The sequence below is a fragment of the Pan troglodytes genome, chromosome 5 (assembly GCF_028858775.2).
Source record: "Pan troglodytes isolate AG18354 chromosome 5, NHGRI_mPanTro3-v2.0_pri, whole genome shotgun sequence".
Lineage (NCBI taxonomy): Eukaryota > Metazoa > Chordata > Mammalia > Primates > Hominidae > Pan > Pan troglodytes.
This window is the reverse complement of record NC_072403.2, coordinates 121,361,110-121,377,278: the sequence shown is the minus strand read 5'-3', so window position 1 is coordinate 121,377,278 and position 16,169 is coordinate 121,361,110. Positions and strand designations below refer to the sequence as shown.

Sequence of the window (16,169 nt, the reverse complement as noted above, 5' to 3'; positions counted from 1 at the left end):
TTGAGCAGGGGTCAGGATAGAGAACTTTTATTCTGAATTTGTAATATCCATAATATGTCACTTTAAATATAATTCAAAGATGATTTTCCAAAAGAATAGTTTGGGTATTGGTTTTAGTTCATTCATATGACTGTATCCTTGTTAAATGAAAAGTCAAACTGAAGCTTCCTTAGACTAAATCAGAGTTAAAAACAAAACTATATTTTAAAAATCCACCTGTCAGGATAATTTTAGTTTGGTTAAGTGGCTTCTGGATAAATGTTTCTTATAATCTTAGTGTTTGAAGGGCAAAGGCAGTCTTATTACAAAAATATGGGCAAGTATTTAACTGATCCTGAACCTATTTATGTGTTTAATCTTTGCAGCCTCTCAAGGTAGAGTCCTTGTGTTATCTCAGAATCTATGAAATCATAATTGTGCTTTGACTTCTGGGGAAGGTATTGAGTAAAAAGCAGCATACAGAGGAATAAGGTGGGAAGGAAAAATAGGAAAGAATGGGGGCCCCAAGTTTGTGATTTACCCACTCCAAGCCAAGAGACAAAGCTGGGTGTCATTCTTGAAGGGGCCCACCTCACCCCCACACCCAATTCATGGCCATGTTATGTCAGTTTCACCTTGAAATATCTTTTGACTCCATCCACTTCTCCCATCCTCACTATACCATGTCACTTGCCTGTACTCCTGACAAAGACCTGATTGATCCTTTCTACCACCTCCTGCTGAGCTTTCTCCACTGGAAGTGGTGATCTGTTTGGGCTCACCATTGTACCCTTAGCTTAGCATCAAACAGAGTGCCTTGCTAAATGAGTGGATTTGCATTAGTTATTAAGATAAATATGACCGTGTCTCTGCTCTGCTTAAAATCCTTCTACAGAGTTTCCATTGGCCTTTAGAATAAAATCTCCAACTTCCTCTTGGGACCCTCTTCCCCATTCTCATTTCCAGTCACGTGGTTCCTTGGTGTTCCCCAAACATACCCAGCTCTTTCCTGCCTGAAGGCTTTGTGGCAGGTGGTTTCTCAGCCTTGAAAGTTGTCTGCCCCCACTCTGATTCATGACTACTCATCTGTCCTCTAACCTCAATCAAACCATGTTGTCACATCCTCTCATGGCACTCTCTACACCTTTGGCACAGATGTCACTTTTTAAATCATGGGCTCTGTCTCTGGCTATACTGCAGCCACAGCTTCCCGGCCCAGGACCATGGGTTTGTTGCTTGAAGATACTGGCCTGCAGGTACAAAGCCATATTACAGGTGACTTAAACATGTCACCTACAGTACTAGGGACCCAGTTTCTGGGCCCAGGAGATAAGAAATTGGGAGGTGACAGAATATGGTATGGGGCAGAGGAAGGAGGATCCTGTCTTAATGGCTCAGGTTTTAACCTAGGCTACTGCTAGGTTTTACCGTTTGCAAAAACATTAGAATGGGACTCCTTTTTTTCTTTTTTTGGACGGAGTTTCACCCTCGTTGCCCAGGCTGGAGTGCAATGGAACGATCTCAGCTTACCGCAACCTCCACCTCCCGAGTTCAAGCGATTCTCCTGCCTCAGCCTTCCTGAGTAGCTGGGATTACAGGCATGTGCCACCATGCCCGGCTAATTTTGTATTTTTCATAGAGTTGGGGTTTCTCCATGTTGCTCAGGCTGGTCTTGAACTCCCGACCTCAGGTGATCTGCCCGCCTCAGCCTCCCAAAGTGCTGGGATTACAGGCATGAGCCACTGTGCCCAGCCTTAGAATGGGACTCTTTTTAAACTGACTTCATGTGTCACCCACTTATTTGATCCAATATGAATTGGCCAATGTGATTGTGCCAGTATTTTTAGTTCTACATACACATAATTTGAATCATGACTCAAGATTCTAATTAAGGAGAGAAATTCTTGTGGTTAATAAATAGCTTTAATAGAGTTTTTTTTTTTTTTTTTTCTTGGAAGAAATTCTAAGTAGAACTTGGTTTGGGTCTTCTAGTCTGTTCATTTCTTAGGACAGCATTGAATGATAGGATTTTGGAGTAGAAATGGGCTGAGAAGGCTGAGTAATTAAACTGCCTCCATTTAGAGATGGGCAGACGAAGTGTGGTTGGTGACATCCAAGGTCACACTAGGCTAGCGTGAAGCAAAGCTGGAATCCAACCAGACCTTCTGGATTCCAGAACAATGTATTCCCTGCTGCTTTATGCCCCCATGTTAAGTATTTAATTAGCATAAGTTGAAACTTCAAGTCAGCAGTTTTTAGCACTGATGAACTCATTATTGTTCTCTGATCTTCTTTAAAGACAAATTTTATGATGTGTCATTCATAGAGCCACATGACCCTGCTTGGCAAAAGGCATTGAGTCAAGCCAGACCCCACTAAGCCTTTGCAAAGTGGAGCGGCTAGTTGTAGCCGCTGTAGTTGTAGTAAGTGGAGCGGCTAGTTGTGTACCATCTGCTAGTGAAAGGGAAATGAGATTATTCTAGAAGCCAGGGACTGTCTCGGGATCTCTTATGGTCTCTGGATCTCAAGGACAGCAACCCTCCTCTTTATTCCTCGGTTTTATTAGTGTTTCCAGCGTGACAGTTCACTTCCTCTAAACAAGACATAGCTTCGTATAATGCCAGTCTTTCACGCATCATCTTGAATCAACCCTGGGGTGGTGGAGCCCAGGGTAAACCAGCTGTAGTGGACTTTAGAACGTTTTTACACCATGTATTTAAATATGGGTGTGTCTGATATTCGGCAAATTCATTTCAAGCCAAATGACGTGTCACTCAAAAGCTAGGATGGGCCCAACTGAGAGGCTGCCCTAGTTTTCTGAGCGTGACCTGGCTGAATTCCCTCGCCTCTCCTGGCAGAGAACAGGCATTTCCCCTTGCTTTCGTCCCACTGCCTGCTTCTCAGCTCGAGCTGGGAACAGTGAGTGTTCAGGTCTTACTGGGTCTCAGATATTTTCCAGATGAAATGCAAAGTGAGAATAAAGGGAGAGCCCTATTCCCTCCCAGCTCTTTATGGTCTCTGGATCTCAAGGACAGCAACCCTCTTATTTATTCCTGGGTTTTATTAGTGCTTCCAGTGTAACAGTATCACTTCCTCTAAACAAGAAACAGCATCTTATAATGCCAGCCTTTCATGCGTCATTTTGGGTCAACCCTGGGGTGGTGGAGCCGACAGACCTGGGCCCCCAAACAGCTCTGCCACTTGCTGTGTGCAGATCACAGAACATCTGTGACTCAGTTTCCTTTTTGGTAAAATGGGACTGTTGCAAGCACTGATGTTGAGGTAATACTCATAGGATGACGGTCAATAAATGAGACGATGTTTTTTATATTAACTAGCTGAAAGACTGGACGCGTCCCTTCACTTTAGGCGCTGTTCCTTATCGGGAATACGACGAAGCTGATCCCAAAGGCCTCTCCAGCCCTTTTCAGCAGACAGTCCCGTGGGTCCTCACTCTAAGGCATTCTTTGAAGACTTGGTCTCTCTTCCACACACCCCTCCCATTCCCCATCTCTTAGTGGTGGTCTAACCCGCCCCGCCATCCCCTTCCCTCTCACTTCTCATATCCATTTGGAAGCTGCAGATTGCTGAGTTTCCAGGACTTTAATCCGTGCCCTTTGCCCTCGGCCCGGGCTTAGGGGTCGACCTCTCTCATGGGAGGCGCACTCTGCGCTTGGATCCATCCTGGGGCGCCCGGGCCGTGGATCTCCAGGTGGGAAACCGGAGGGGAGCGCAGACGTTCCGGCGCCACCCTCGGACCCGCCGGCTTTTCCAAACCTCTTGAGGAGCCTGAGCGCCCTCTCGGCCCGGCGCTGGGAGGCTGCCAGCGGACCTGGGACCGCGCCGGGGGCGGGTGGTCCTCGCCTTGCCGCGGGGAAAGAGCTAGCCTTGCACGCGCAAGCACCGGCAAGGAGCCCAAGCCGAGGGTGCGCGGTCCAGCACTGGGCGCCCTGACCCTCGAGCTCCTCAGCCCCCAACAGGCCAGACCCACCCAGAGGCCCCAGAGCGGAACGGGGTGTCCGCAGCGCCACGCCCTCGGGCGCCACCCTGCAGGCATGGGCGGGCCCAAAACTGTCCCCGCTGGAGGCGGTGGAGGGATCCAGAAGTAATGAGATGCTAATGAGTCGCGAATAAAGCCCGGGCGGCGCCCCGCGCCCCTCGCGGAAGCCCACACTCCGCGCGACTTCAGGCGCACGCCCCGGGCCGCCCCGCATCCCAGCATCCCCGCCCGATCTCGGCGTTTCCGCCCCCGCCCCTGCCCCCGCCCTCCCACCCGCTCAGACCTGGTTGCCAGCCCAACAGGAAGCGGCCCCTCCCGGCTTCGGAGCCGCCGGTAAGTCGTCCAGCGGATCCGGCTGCGAGCCCCGCGGCCGGGTGGGGTGAGGTGGGGTGCGCTTCCGGGGAAATGCAGCTGCGGTCGCTCGGGAACCACGCCTGGCAGGTCAGGCAGGTCTTCCCTCAGCCCAGCCCTGCTCACCCTGCGTCCGGACTTTGCCGTCCAGAGTGTCGGGGACCCCCACTGCTGCCGCCCGCGGTCCAGCTCCCTCTCCATCCTTTCAGACCGCTCCACCCCTCTCACAGCCTTTGTCCTGGCGTTTCCAGGCTGGGTCGCTCCTTTCTCCCCTTTCGCCGAGGTCTTCCTCCTTCCACCCTCCACCCCCAAGAAAGATCTTTGCCCTTCCGTCATGAGATTCCGTCTGCCCTCGTCCGGGCCACCCGCAGCGGGAGGCTTTCATCTCCTGTCTCGGCGCGGCGGGCTGGGAACGGAGGGGCAGCTGGATGGTGGAGGGGCCTGAGCCTCAGGGACCTGCCCCCACTGCTGCCATTCACCCTCCCTAACGCTGCCGTGGACACCCGCCTCCTCCATACCCTCTGATCCCTTCTGGGCCCCGCGTGAGAAACCCCCTCGGGCACTCTTCAGGTGGCGTGGGAGGGGGCGACAAAGCGAGGCCTTGTCTCCGGAGATTCCTGGGAGAGCGCGCCCGGGCGCACAGGGGGCGGGGCGGGGTAGGGGTCGATCAGGGAGGGGGGAACCTGGGAGGGGCGAACCCGGCTGCGGTCGACCCCCAGCCCTACCCACGGCCCCCTGGAGTAGGGCACATTCACAGAGGAAGTGTTTTGACCACAGTGCGTCAGAAATAGACCCAGGCCTCCGTTCCCCAGTCAGTCGCAACATCCTCCCGCCGTTTGTTGAGGCAGTTTGGTGGAGGGAAGTGGAACCTACGCCGACAGAGGCTGTTTCTCTGTCAGGAGGCAAGCACGAGTGCTGAGGAAAACTTTGCCCTTGCCATGAGACACTTCTCACACCCAGCGTGGCACTGAGGCCATCAAGGGGCGCCGGCACAGGGACGCTTGGAGGGAGATGGGGCAGGATGTATGCTCAGCAGCTGGGGTTGTGGGTATCAGATCTGTCCCTGTGTTGCATGCAAAGGCAGCTCTGTCCTCTCCACATCTAAGAAATCCCCGCACGCCCTGATTCCAAGGCCTAAGGAAGGCAGGCTAAGAATTCCTACCCCAGGGCTTGGAGATCCCTGGACAGGGAGGCTGAACTGGAGGCTCCCCTGGTGTCCCATGTGCCCTCTGTGCCCAAGACTAATGTTTTTCACTTCCAAATTTGGCAAATTTCACTTGGAGTGGACGGGATAGCAGCTGTCTCTGGAGCAGATGCTGGCAGGGGAATGGGCTGGGAGGAGCAGAGCCAATCACTGGTGAATCCCGAGCTCCCTGGGGACACCAGCCTGCTCTCTTCGCCTCCCCTTCCTTTTTATTTCTTCTGTTCTCCAGCCTCTTCCCCTTCTTTTTCCACCTCTCCAGCCACTCGCCTCTGCCCAGCTGCTGCCCTCCCCAGGAGGCCTCTATGGCTTCACCTACCTCCACCAACCCAGCGCATGCCCACTTTGAGAGCTTCCTGCAGGCCCAGCTGTGCCAGGACGTGCTGAGCAGCTTCCAGGAGCTGTGTGGGGCCCTGGGGCTGGAACCCGGTGGGGGGCTGCCCCAGTACCACAAGATCAAGGACCAGCTCAACTACTGGAGCGCCAAGTCACTGTGGACCAAGCTGGACAAGCGAGCAGGCCAGCCTGTCTACCAGCAGGGCCGGGCCTGCACCAGCACCAAGGTGGATACACGGTGCCTGGGATGGGGTGTGGAGCATGCGGGGAGTCAGAGGAGGGACAGGATGCCATGCCCTCACTGCCCTGTGTGTTCACAGTGCCTGGTGGTGGGTGCTGGACCTTGCGGGCTGCGGGTCGCTGTGGAGCTGGCGCTGCTGGGGGCCCGAGTGGTGCTGGTGGAAAAGCGCACCAAGTTCTCTCGCCACAACGTGCTCCACCTCTGGCCCTTCACCATCCACGACCTGCGGGCACTCGGTGCTAAGAAGTTCTACGGGCGCTTCTGCACTGGCACCCTGGACCACATCAGTGAGCACCACGTGGTGGCCTGGAGGGGCGGGTGAGCCTGGGCCTAGAGGCAGGCCAGTGGGGAAATGCTGGGCCAGCCAAATGTCGAAGTGGACAAGATCCGTATCAGCCAGGTGACCTTGAAGATTCAGGTCCCCCATCTATAAATGGGCTTTTGGGCTGAGTGATTGCTAAGACCTTTTCCAGTCTGACCCTGACCAGGCACACACTGGTACATAGGGAGCTTGTGCTGCCCTAGGGTCCCTGTTCCTAATGTCCTCTCCCTTCCAGGCATCCGGCAGCTCCAGCTGCTTCTGCTGAAGGTAGCATTGCTGCTGGGGGTGGAAATTCACTGGGGTGTCACTTTCACTGGCCTCCAGCCCCCTCCTAGGAAGGGTAAGTATTTCTATGCTCCCTGGAATCTCCCCCTCCCCCATCAAGAACTTGGCCAGTGTCTGAAAAAGGGTGGGCCAGGAGTGTCCTTTTCTGTTTTTGTTTTGAGACAGAGTCTCGTTCTGTCACCCAGGCTGGAGTGCAGTGGCATGATCTCGGATCACTGCAACCTCCACCACCCAGTTTCAAGTGATTCTCCTGCCTCAGCCTCCTGAGGAGCTGGGATTACAGGCATGTGCCACCATGCCCAGCTAATTTTTGTATTTTTTTAAGTAGAGACGGGGTTTCACTGTGTTGGCCAGGCTGGTCTCGAACTACTGACCTCAAGTGATCCACCCACCTCGGTCTCCCAAAGTGCTGGGATTACAGGCATGACCCACCATGCCAGCCAGGAGTCTCCTTTTCTAATAGTGTGGCCTTGGGCAAGCCACTCTGAGCCTCAGATTGAGCATTTGCAAAACAAGAATAACACTTCCTTCCTCACCTGCCTTCCATAGCTGCTGTGAAGGTGTAATCTGATAGATAATATATCATTGCTTTCTAAACCAGAGAGTCCTTTACACATTTTGATGATTTCACTGGTTTGTCCTGAGAGTATAGGGGCTCTTACGACTTCTACACCTTTGTGCCTCTCATACCCCCTGCCCTAGGGAGTGGCTGGCATGCCCAGCTCCAACCCAACCCCCCTGCCCAGCTGGCCAACTATGAATTTGACGTCCTTATCTCGGCTGCAGGAGGTAAATTCGTCCCTGAAGGTGAGTGATCACTTCCCTCAAAGAAGCCAGCATCTCTGGCACATCCTGGGCCTTTCTAGATTGTTATAACCCCCTCCTCCTGCCATTGTTCACCTACCGCCACCTCTAGGCTTCAAAGTTCGAGAAATGCGAGGCAAACTGGCCATTGGCATCACAGCCAACTTTGTGAATGGACGCACCGTGGAGGAGACACAGGTGCCGGAGATCAGTGGTGTAGCCAGGATCTACAACCAGAGCTTCTTCCAGAGCCTTCTCAAAGCCACAGGTCAGGGACCCTCTTGCTGAATTTCCCCTCCCCCGCCTGACTGTGGCCTGGCTCCTGCCTCTGCCTTCCAAACTTGTCCTCACTGCAAGGAACTCCACACTTTTCTGTTTTTTTGGTCTCAGCAGCAAAGGAGAAGGAACCTGTCCCCTCAGGGATTAAGCAAGCACAGCCCTAGTTGACCACCCAGCATGAAAAATCCTGGAATCTCTCACAGATGAACCTGTGTATGGGAGTTTTGCTTAAGTGGTACTTCAAGAAGGTGCCTCTGTTTACTTTGGTTTTGCACTGCCATGCGACCAGGTGGTGCAGGTCTCCCAAATGCCACCCCCCTCCAAGCTTCCCTCTTTGCTCTAAGTCCTCAGGCCTCCTGGGCCTGGGACAGATGGTTGTTTGTGTCATCAGAACTTGTGGGGTTCTATGCGTGGAGCACTCACTGCAGCCTAAGCTGGGATCCCAGCTCAGAGGTCAGGCCATGTTGGGATGTTTAGGGAAGGTGATGCATTATCAGGAGACATATCTACTGTCCCCTGCCCTGTACCCCCAGGCATTGATCTGGAGAACATTGTGTACTACAAGGATGACACCCACTACTTTGTGATGACAGCCAAGAAGCAGTGCCTGCTGCGGCTGGGGGTGCTGCGCCAGGTGAGGCCCAGTCCTGGCCAGGAGAGGCTGGGTGGTGAGCCCCAGGAGGCAGAGGCTAGGCTTGGACATAGTTGACACCTGGGTGTGGGGACCCCGTCCTCTCCTGCCTTTGTCCTGGCATTAACTTTACCTCTAAAAGTTCTCTTGGCCAGGCATGGTGGCTCATGCCTGTAATCCCAGCACTTTGGGAAGCCGAGGTGGGTGGATCACCTGAGGTCAGGAGTTCAAGACCAGCCTGACCAACATGGTGAAACCCCATCTCTACTAAAACTACAAAAATTACCCGGGCTTGTTGGCGGGCGCCTGTAATCCCAGCTACTCAGGAGGCTGAGGCAGGAGAATCATTTGAACCTGGGAGGCGGAAGTTGCAGTGAGCCAAGATTGTGCCACTGCACTCCAGCCTCGGCAACAAAGTGAAACTCTGTCTCAAAAAAAAAAAAAAAAGTTCTCCCCTGGGATTTACAAGGCAAGGCAACAGGAATCATATTCTGGGCTAAACACCTTATACCAGCCACAGTAGATGTGTGTCAGCTCCATGAGGGCAGGCATTTTTGTCTCTTTGTCTGTTGCTTGCTGCTAATTGCCAGTACCTGGAACAGTGCCAAATACATAGTAAGCGCTGGGTATGTATTTGCTGAATGAATGAACTAGTTGAGTGCCTACCATGTGCTAGATACTGTGTTGAGAGTTAAATTTGCATCTCTCATCTAATTCTCATGAGTACCCTGATAAATTAGGCATGTTGTCTCTAAGTGATGGACAAACTAAAGCTCTTGAGTTTGTGGCAAGTATATGACAGTAATGATATGGGCAGAACAGAGCCTGGGACACCCAGCAGCAGGGTGAGTGCTGAAGAAAGGGCTTTGAGAATTCCAGGCTGCTGGAATTCTAGTCCCAGCTCAGCCTTCAACTGCTGTGTAGTCTAGGGCAGCCCCTTCCTTCTCTGGGCCCCAGGATGTGCACCTTCTGCGCCCAAGGGGGTGGCACTGGCCCACTGACCCTGCTCTCAGAGGTCTCTGAGGTTCTGCTCTGTTGACCATACAGGACTGGCCAGACACCGATCGGCTGCTGGGCAGTGCCAATGTGGTGCCCGAAGCTCTGCAGCGCTTTGCCCGGGCAGCTGCTGACTTTGCAACCCATGGCAAGCTCGGGAAACTAGAGTTTGCCCAGGATGCCCATGGGCAGCCTGATGTCTCTGCCTTTGACTTCACGAGCATGATGCGGGCAGAGAGTTCTGCTCGTGTGCAAGAGAAGCATGGCGCCCGCCTGCTGCTGGGACTGGTGGGGGACTGCCTGGTGGAGGTGAGGGGTTCAGGAGGCACAGGGGTTTCATGGTTAGGGGAGGGAGCTGCCTAGTATGGAGGAGGGGATAAAAAGGTCTGCCTGCAGAGGGGAGGAGCTAAGGGCTGCCTGGTGTGGGGACAGCCCCTTCTGCTGTGACCTGGGTGGATATCTGGGCTTGCGATGTGCCTTTTGGATTCTCCCTGAGCTGCTTCCTATTCCTTTGACACTGCAGCCCTTCTGGCCCCTGGGCACTGGAGTGGCACGGGGCTTCCTGGCAGCCTTTGATGCAGCCTGGATGGTGAAGCGGTGGGCAGAGGGTGCTGAGTCCCTAGAGGTGTTGGCTGAGCGGTAAGACCTGAGTTCAGGGGGATGTGGGCAGGGCAGGACATGTGACAAGGTTCAGGAAGAGGGGCAGGGGTGCTGGGTGAACAGACGGAGGAATAGGCAGAAGAAAAGGCCTGGCAGTTCCTGAGGGGTGGGTGCTGACAGGTACCCTCCCATTCATGCCCCTGCCCCTTACCCTCACCCCCTCAGTGAGAGCCTGTACCAGCTTCTGTCACAGACGTCCCCAGAAAACATGCATCGCAATGTGGCCCAGTATGGGCTGGACCCAGCCACCCGCTACCCCAACCTGAACCTCCGGGCAGTGACCCCCAATCAGGTCAGACCCCTGACACACCCACCAGCCTTCCCAAGCCAACCCCCTTCCCCCAGGTCAGGCCTTCCCTGCCCAGTCGCTGCCCTTTGGGGTCAGTCCTACCCCCGGCAGGCCCTTACCCCTGGACTCAGGGGCTGTGTGGCCAGCCTGCCTTGAGACCTGAGCGGGGCTGCCTTAGGTACGAGACCTGTATGATGTGCTAGCCAAGGAGCCTGTGCAGAGGAACAACGACAAGACAGATACAGGGATGCCAGCCACCGGTGAGCAGTCCTTCCTCCCAAGGGGTGACCAAAATATGTACTACCCAGCGAGGCCCAGGTGGTCCCCGCAAAGCAGCTGCAGCCTCAGGACAGGAGCAGCGTGCCGGAGCACTCATTGTTGGCTGGTGGGTTGGTTGGGGGCCTGCTGGAGGAACGGAGGGGCAGCACCGCACAGGCAGCAGTTGGCTGCCAGTCTGAATGTAAGCGCATTAGTGTTTGAACCACTGTTACAGCCATAGTGGTGCGGGCAACCTCCCCTGCCCCCAGTTTAGTCTGCTGCCCTCTATGTGGCCAGTTGCGATTTCACTTTATTCACTCCTCTACTTTATTCCAAAGAGATTTTTTTTTAAAGAGAATTGGGATGGAGGGCTGCTGATAGTGAGCTTTAGGCTGGTGCCCTAGTAGAGGTGGGTCCCTGACTCCTCCTCCCCTACAGAACCCCCACATGCAGCAGCTGGGCTCCCTATATGCCTGGGATGGGCAGAGGGGGCCTTGGGCACAGCGCAGCCTTCTTTCCCAGGGTCAGCAGGCACCCAGGAGGAGCTGCTACGCTGGTGCCAGGAGCAGACAGCTGGGTACCCGGGAGTCCACGTCTCCGATTTGTCTTCCTCCTGGGCTGATGGGCTAGCTCTGTGTGCCCTGGTGCACCGGCTGCAGCCTGGCCTGCTGTGAGTCCCTGGCAGACCCACCTCTCTCTCATGATCTCAGTGTAGGAGTTAGCATATCCAGTTGAATCCTAGAGACACTGTGCTTCCCTGCATCTGCCGACAGTCTTGTGAGACTCTAATGCATTCAGATAGTGGAGAGCTTTGTGAATGGCACAGGCCCCCAAAGCCAGGAGTAGTGTCACTGGGTTGGGCACTGGGTAGCAGAGACTACACACCTACCTTCAAGCCTTCTTGTACCCCAGCTGCTGCTTGCTGTCCCTCCCCTCCTGCTGCCCTTCCTCCCCTCAGTGGGGCTAGGTTCTTGTCTCTAGTTGGCTTTTCTCCCTGACATCCCACAGGGAACCCTCAGAGCTGCAGGGGCTGGGAGCTCTGGAAGCAACTGCTTGGGCACTAAAGGTGGCGGAGAATGAGCTGGGCATCACACCGGTGGTGTCTGCACAGGCCGTGGTAGCAGGGAGTGACCCACTGGGCCTCATTGCCTACCTCAGCCACTTCCACAGTGCCTTCAAGAGCACGGCCCACAGCCCAGGTGACCTGAAGGAAAGGCGGGCAGGATAACTGGGATGGGGAGGTGTGTGTGTGTGTGTGTGACAGAGGGAGAAGGCGCCGTGTGTGTGTGTGTGTGAGACAGAGGGAGAAGGTGCCGTGTGTGTGTGTGTGTGTGTGTGTGTGTGTGTGTGTGTGTGTGTGTCAGAAAGAGGAAGAAGGCGCCCTCTGAGGGCCAGCCTGGGAGAGGTGTCCTTCTGTGTGTGTGTGTGTGTGTGTGTGTGTGTGTGTGTGTGTGTGTGTGTGTGTGTGTGTGTAAGACGAAGAAGGTGCCCTCTGAGGGCCAGCCTGGGAGAGGTGTCCTTCTGGGTTGGAGAGTGACTGTCTGTCTGTTCTGGGAGTACAGTATTGGCACCCCCCATCCACACTGATGCCCTGGCTCTCCCCACAGGCCCTGTCAGCCAGGCCTCCCCAGGGACCTCCAGTGCTGTATTATTCCTTAGTAAACTTCAGAGGACCCTGCAGCGATCCCGGGCCAAGGTGGAGAGTTTAGGCAGGGCTGGAGCTGAGCAGGGAGGAGTGGGCAGGGGGTTACCCAGTGGAGATCCTGGGGTGATGGTGAAGACATTCAGAAAGTGGGGAGGACTGGGAGCTCAAAACATCACACTTAGAGCTGTTAGGACTTATTGCAGGAAAATGCAGAGGATGCTGGTGGCAAGAAGCTGCGCTTGGAGGTGAATGCAGGCAGGGGTGGGTCGGTCTCCTACCCCACATTTTATCCCCTTTCCCGGTACTGTCTTCCCTATTTCTCATCCCATGTCTTGTTCCCCACCCCAGGTCCTATAACCCCCCCATCCAGCTTCCCTGCCTAGTCTCACTCCCCTTCCCTTCAGCCCCTTGTGTTCATCTGTACGCATCCCCTCCCAGCTGGCCCTGCCCCTCTACCCTCCCTGCCTGAGCACTTACCTCCTTAGATGGAGGCCGAGACCCCAAGTACTGAGGTGCCACCTGACCCAGAGCCTGGTGTACCCCTGACACCCCCATCCCAACACCAGGAGGTGAGAGCCAGGCTTCGTGTGCAGGCAGAAGCCTGGGGAGGGCAGGGCAGGGGCGTTTCATGGGAGGGAAAGAAGTTTGGAGCTGGCCTTGGCTCCACCTGACCCTGTGTCCTGGGGGTCTACGCAGGCCGGTGCTGGGGACCTGTGTGCACTTTGTGGGGAACACCTCTATGTCCTGGAACGCCTCTGTGTCAACGGCCATTTCTTCCACCGGAGCTGCTTCCGCTGCCATACCTGTGAGGTCACACTGTGGCCAGGTGGCTATGAGCAGCACCCAGGAGATGGTGAGTGGGCCTGGGAGACCTCCAGAGAGACTCTGGGCCTGGCCCTGCTTGGGGGACACAGAGCTTGAGGTAGAGAGGCACAGGATGGAAACAGGCTCAAGATGGCACTTCGGTCTCCTGAGCTCAGGGTCTTCTCTGTCCCCTGCAAAGCTCCAGATGTGTGGTTCTGAGGAACAGGAGGCTGGCAGAAATTCACCTGCAAATCTGTCTTGTTTTCCCCACCTTCCTTCATAAACTGTTGCGTGTCTGGGCACTGGGCTGCCCACACCAGATGCCTCCTCCCCTCTCTACCCTTTCCAGGACATTTCTACTGCCTCCAGCACCTGCCCCAGCCAGACCACAAAGAGGAAGGCAGCGATAGAGGCCCTGAGAGTCCGGTAAAGACTGAAGGCGTGTATGTATATTGGGGCATGGGAAGAGGAAGAGGGTCTCGTCAAACCAGCACTTTGCTGGGGGTAACTGACTGTCTTCTTCTACTAGCATGTAAGCTCTGTGAAGGCAGGGATGCCTGTCTGCTTACACTTCTTGTTCTCTCAAGTATCTAAAACACAGCCAGACACTGTAAATGGTTTTAAGCGAATGAATGCCAAGGCTCACCTTTGCTCCGAAGGGGTAGCCTCACCCCCCGACCTCACTCCACCCTGGGCAGGTCACTGACCAGACCACATGGTGGCTTTTCCAGGAGCTCCCCACACCAAGTGAGAATAGCATGCCACCAGGCCTCTCAACTCCCACAGCCTCGCAGGAGGGGGCCAGTCCTGTTCCAGATCCCAGCCAGCCCACCCGTCGGCAGATCCGCCTCTCCAGCCCGGAGCGCCAGCGGTTGTCCTCCCTTAACCTTACCCCTGACCCGGAAATGGAGCCTCCACCCAAGCCTCCCCGCAGCTGCTCCGCCTTGGCCCGCCACGCCCTGGAGAGCAGCTTTGTGGGTTGGGGCCTGCCAGTCCAGAGCCCTCAAGGTAACCCATCCTCACAGATGTGCTGACCCAGGGTGGGACAGGGTGGGAGCACTGGCTTCCTGCAGAGGAATTCTGGGGAATACAGAGGGAAGTTGTGGGGATCCCAGGCCGTGGCAGCCTCTCCTCTGCTCCATTCTTCTCAGTTCCTCCCATGCCCCAACACATACATTCAGTCTTTACCAGACTTGCAGGGCCTCCGTCACCACCATGCTCTTTGTTGCCTGACTGGGGCAGGCGCTGGAGGCAGTAGAACTTCTCAGTTCTTCTTCTTAGCTCTTGTGGCCATGGAGAAGGAGGAAAAAGAGAGTCCCTTCTCCAGTGAAGAGGAAGAAGAAGATGTGCCTTTGGACTCAGATGTGGAACAGGTGAGTGGGCCAGCGTGCAGCCACCAAACGCTCTCCAGCCCACTACAGGAGAAACCTGCACTGGTCCACTGCACCCTTCTCTTGGAATGTCTTCTCACTTGGCCTGTCATATCTCTGGCCTCTACCTTTTCTACCAGAGCTTACCCCACTTCAGCACGGGTTATTTTCTGCCTTTCCAAACAACACTCCTATCCACCAGGGGGCCCAGGCCCTATCCCTGACTGGCCTGACCCTCCCATAGGCCCTGCAGACCTTTGCCAAGACCTCAGCCACCATGAATAACTACCCAACATGGCGTCGGACTCTGCTGCGCCGTGCGAAGGAGGAGGAGATGAAGAGGTTCTGCAAGGCCCAGGTGAAGCCCAGGGGTTCCCAAAATTCTGATGGGGTCAAAGTTCTGAGACTGAGATCAGAGTTCCTCCAGTGCTCTGTTCTTGAGCAACCTAGAGACTCCTGGATATTCTGTCTTGTACCCCTCAGACCATCCAACGGCGACTAAATGAGATTGAGGCTGCCTTGAGGGAGCTAGAGGCCGAGGGCGTGAAGCTGGAGCTGGCCTTGAGGCGCCAGAGCAGTGAGTGACAAGCTAGGACACCCCTCTGCCTTCTAGCACTGTGTTCAGCTCCACGCTCCAGCCCGTAGGAGTCCCAGTGGCTATGCCACACAGCTAACACATACCTGTGACACCCGGCTCTCCTGTCTCCCCTAAGCCTATAACTCCTGTGGTGCTGGCTGGAAGCCTCCTGATCACCCCACCCATCTTCCTTCTTCTCAGGTTCCCCAGAACAGCAAAAGAAACTATGGGTAGGACAGCTGCTACAGCTCGTTGACAAGAAAAACAGCCTGGTGGCTGAGGAGGCCGAGCTCATGATCACGTAAGGGGAAGGGGATGGTGACAGTGGCCCATGAGCCAGGCTCCAGCCTCTTGGGCACCTTAGACAGCTCTGCTTCTACAATCCCTGACCTCCACAGGGTGCAGGAGTTGAATCTGGAGGAGAAACAGTGGCAGCTGGACCAGGAGCTACGAGGCTACATGAACTGGGAAGGTAGGTGAAATGTGGGGAGAAGCAGACACATCCCAGGGATGTGTCATGCAAGCCTCATGATCTCAGATACTGACCAAGCAGCATGATGCTCTAGTCTGTGTACCTCTGAGACAATTCAGGAGGAAGCCAGAGGAGGGGGCTCCAAAGCCCCTTCTCACTTCAGTTCAATCAGAGCTGCACAGTTGGCTTTTATATAAGATCTCCTTCAAAAAAAATCGTGCTGCTCAGTAGTGCTAGAAAACCACTGGTGTTGGCAACCCTCCTAATTTGGCAGCTTAGGAAACAAAGCCCGGGTTATAGAAATCACATAGGCTGGGATTAGGTTGTGGCCCTCCTGCTTCCCTGCCCAGTTCCCTGTTCTCTAAGCTTTGTCTCCTCCTTTTAGAAACTCTAAAGACAGCTGCTGATCGGCAGGCTGAGGACCAGGTCCTGAGGAAGCTGGTGGATTTGGTCAACCAGAGAGATGCCCTCATCCGCTTCCAGGAGGAGCGCAGGCTCAGCGAGCTGGCCTTGGGGACAGGGGCCCAGGGCTAGACAAGGGTGGGCTGTCTGCTTTCGTTCCCACAAAGAAACCACCTCACCCCAGCACAGTGCCACCCCTGTTCATCTGGGCTGCCTGGCAGAGAGCCTTGCTGTTTACAATTAAAATGTTTCTGCCACAAACAGCGT

The 16,169-nt window shown here is 55.0% G+C and overlaps 1 protein-coding gene across 8 annotated transcripts; it reads left to right on the top strand.

Annotated features, from left to right (window-relative positions):
* Positions 1–4,034: 4,034 nt before the first annotated feature.
* On the top strand, positions 4,035–16,163 carry MICAL1 (microtubule associated monooxygenase, calponin and LIM domain containing 1). 8 transcript variants are annotated; one of them, XM_001153612.6, is made up of 25 exons: positions 4,035–4,312; positions 5,794–6,094; positions 6,188–6,395; positions 6,666–6,770; positions 7,418–7,522; positions 7,632–7,787; positions 8,332–8,432; positions 9,477–9,734; positions 9,949–10,064; positions 10,251–10,377; positions 10,553–10,634; positions 11,155–11,302; positions 11,641–11,831; positions 12,240–12,328; positions 12,481–12,522; positions 12,763–12,846; positions 12,974–13,130; positions 13,431–13,507; positions 13,813–14,089; positions 14,363–14,454; positions 14,696–14,809; positions 14,935–15,028; positions 15,230–15,329; positions 15,427–15,500; positions 15,886–16,163. In XM_001153612.6, exons 2-25 carry the CDS (start codon positions 5,837–5,839, stop codon positions 16,032–16,034), a joined length of 3,204 nt encoding a protein of 1,067 aa, XP_001153612.2. In that variant the 5' UTR covers positions 4,035–4,312; positions 5,794–5,836; the 3' UTR covers positions 16,035–16,163. The 8 variants fall into 8 exon arrangements, with proteins under 8 accessions (XP_001153612.2, XP_063668636.1, XP_054542828.1 ...); XM_063812566.1 differs by having other exon boundaries at positions 4,182–4,312; positions 14,273–14,454; XM_024357360.3 differs by having other exon boundaries at positions 4,306–4,420.
* The last annotated feature ends 6 nt before the right edge of the window (positions 16,164–16,169 follow it).

What these genes read in the sequence shown, in the direction of transcription:
- MICAL1 (XM_063812566.1), top strand. Translation starts at nt 5,837, where the DNA reads ATGGCTTCACCTACCTCCACCAACCCAGCGCATGCCCACTTTGAGAGC. An exon ending in TACAGGGATGCCAGCCACCG is followed by an intron (nt 10,635 to 11,154) that starts GTGAGCAGTCCT and finishes CTTCTTTCCCAG; the next exon opens with GGTCAGCAGGCACCCAGGAG. An exon ending in GAGCACGGCCCACAGCCCAG is followed by an intron (nt 11,832 to 12,239) that starts GTGACCTGAAGG and finishes CTCTCCCCACAG; the next exon opens with GCCCTGTCAGCCAGGCCTCC.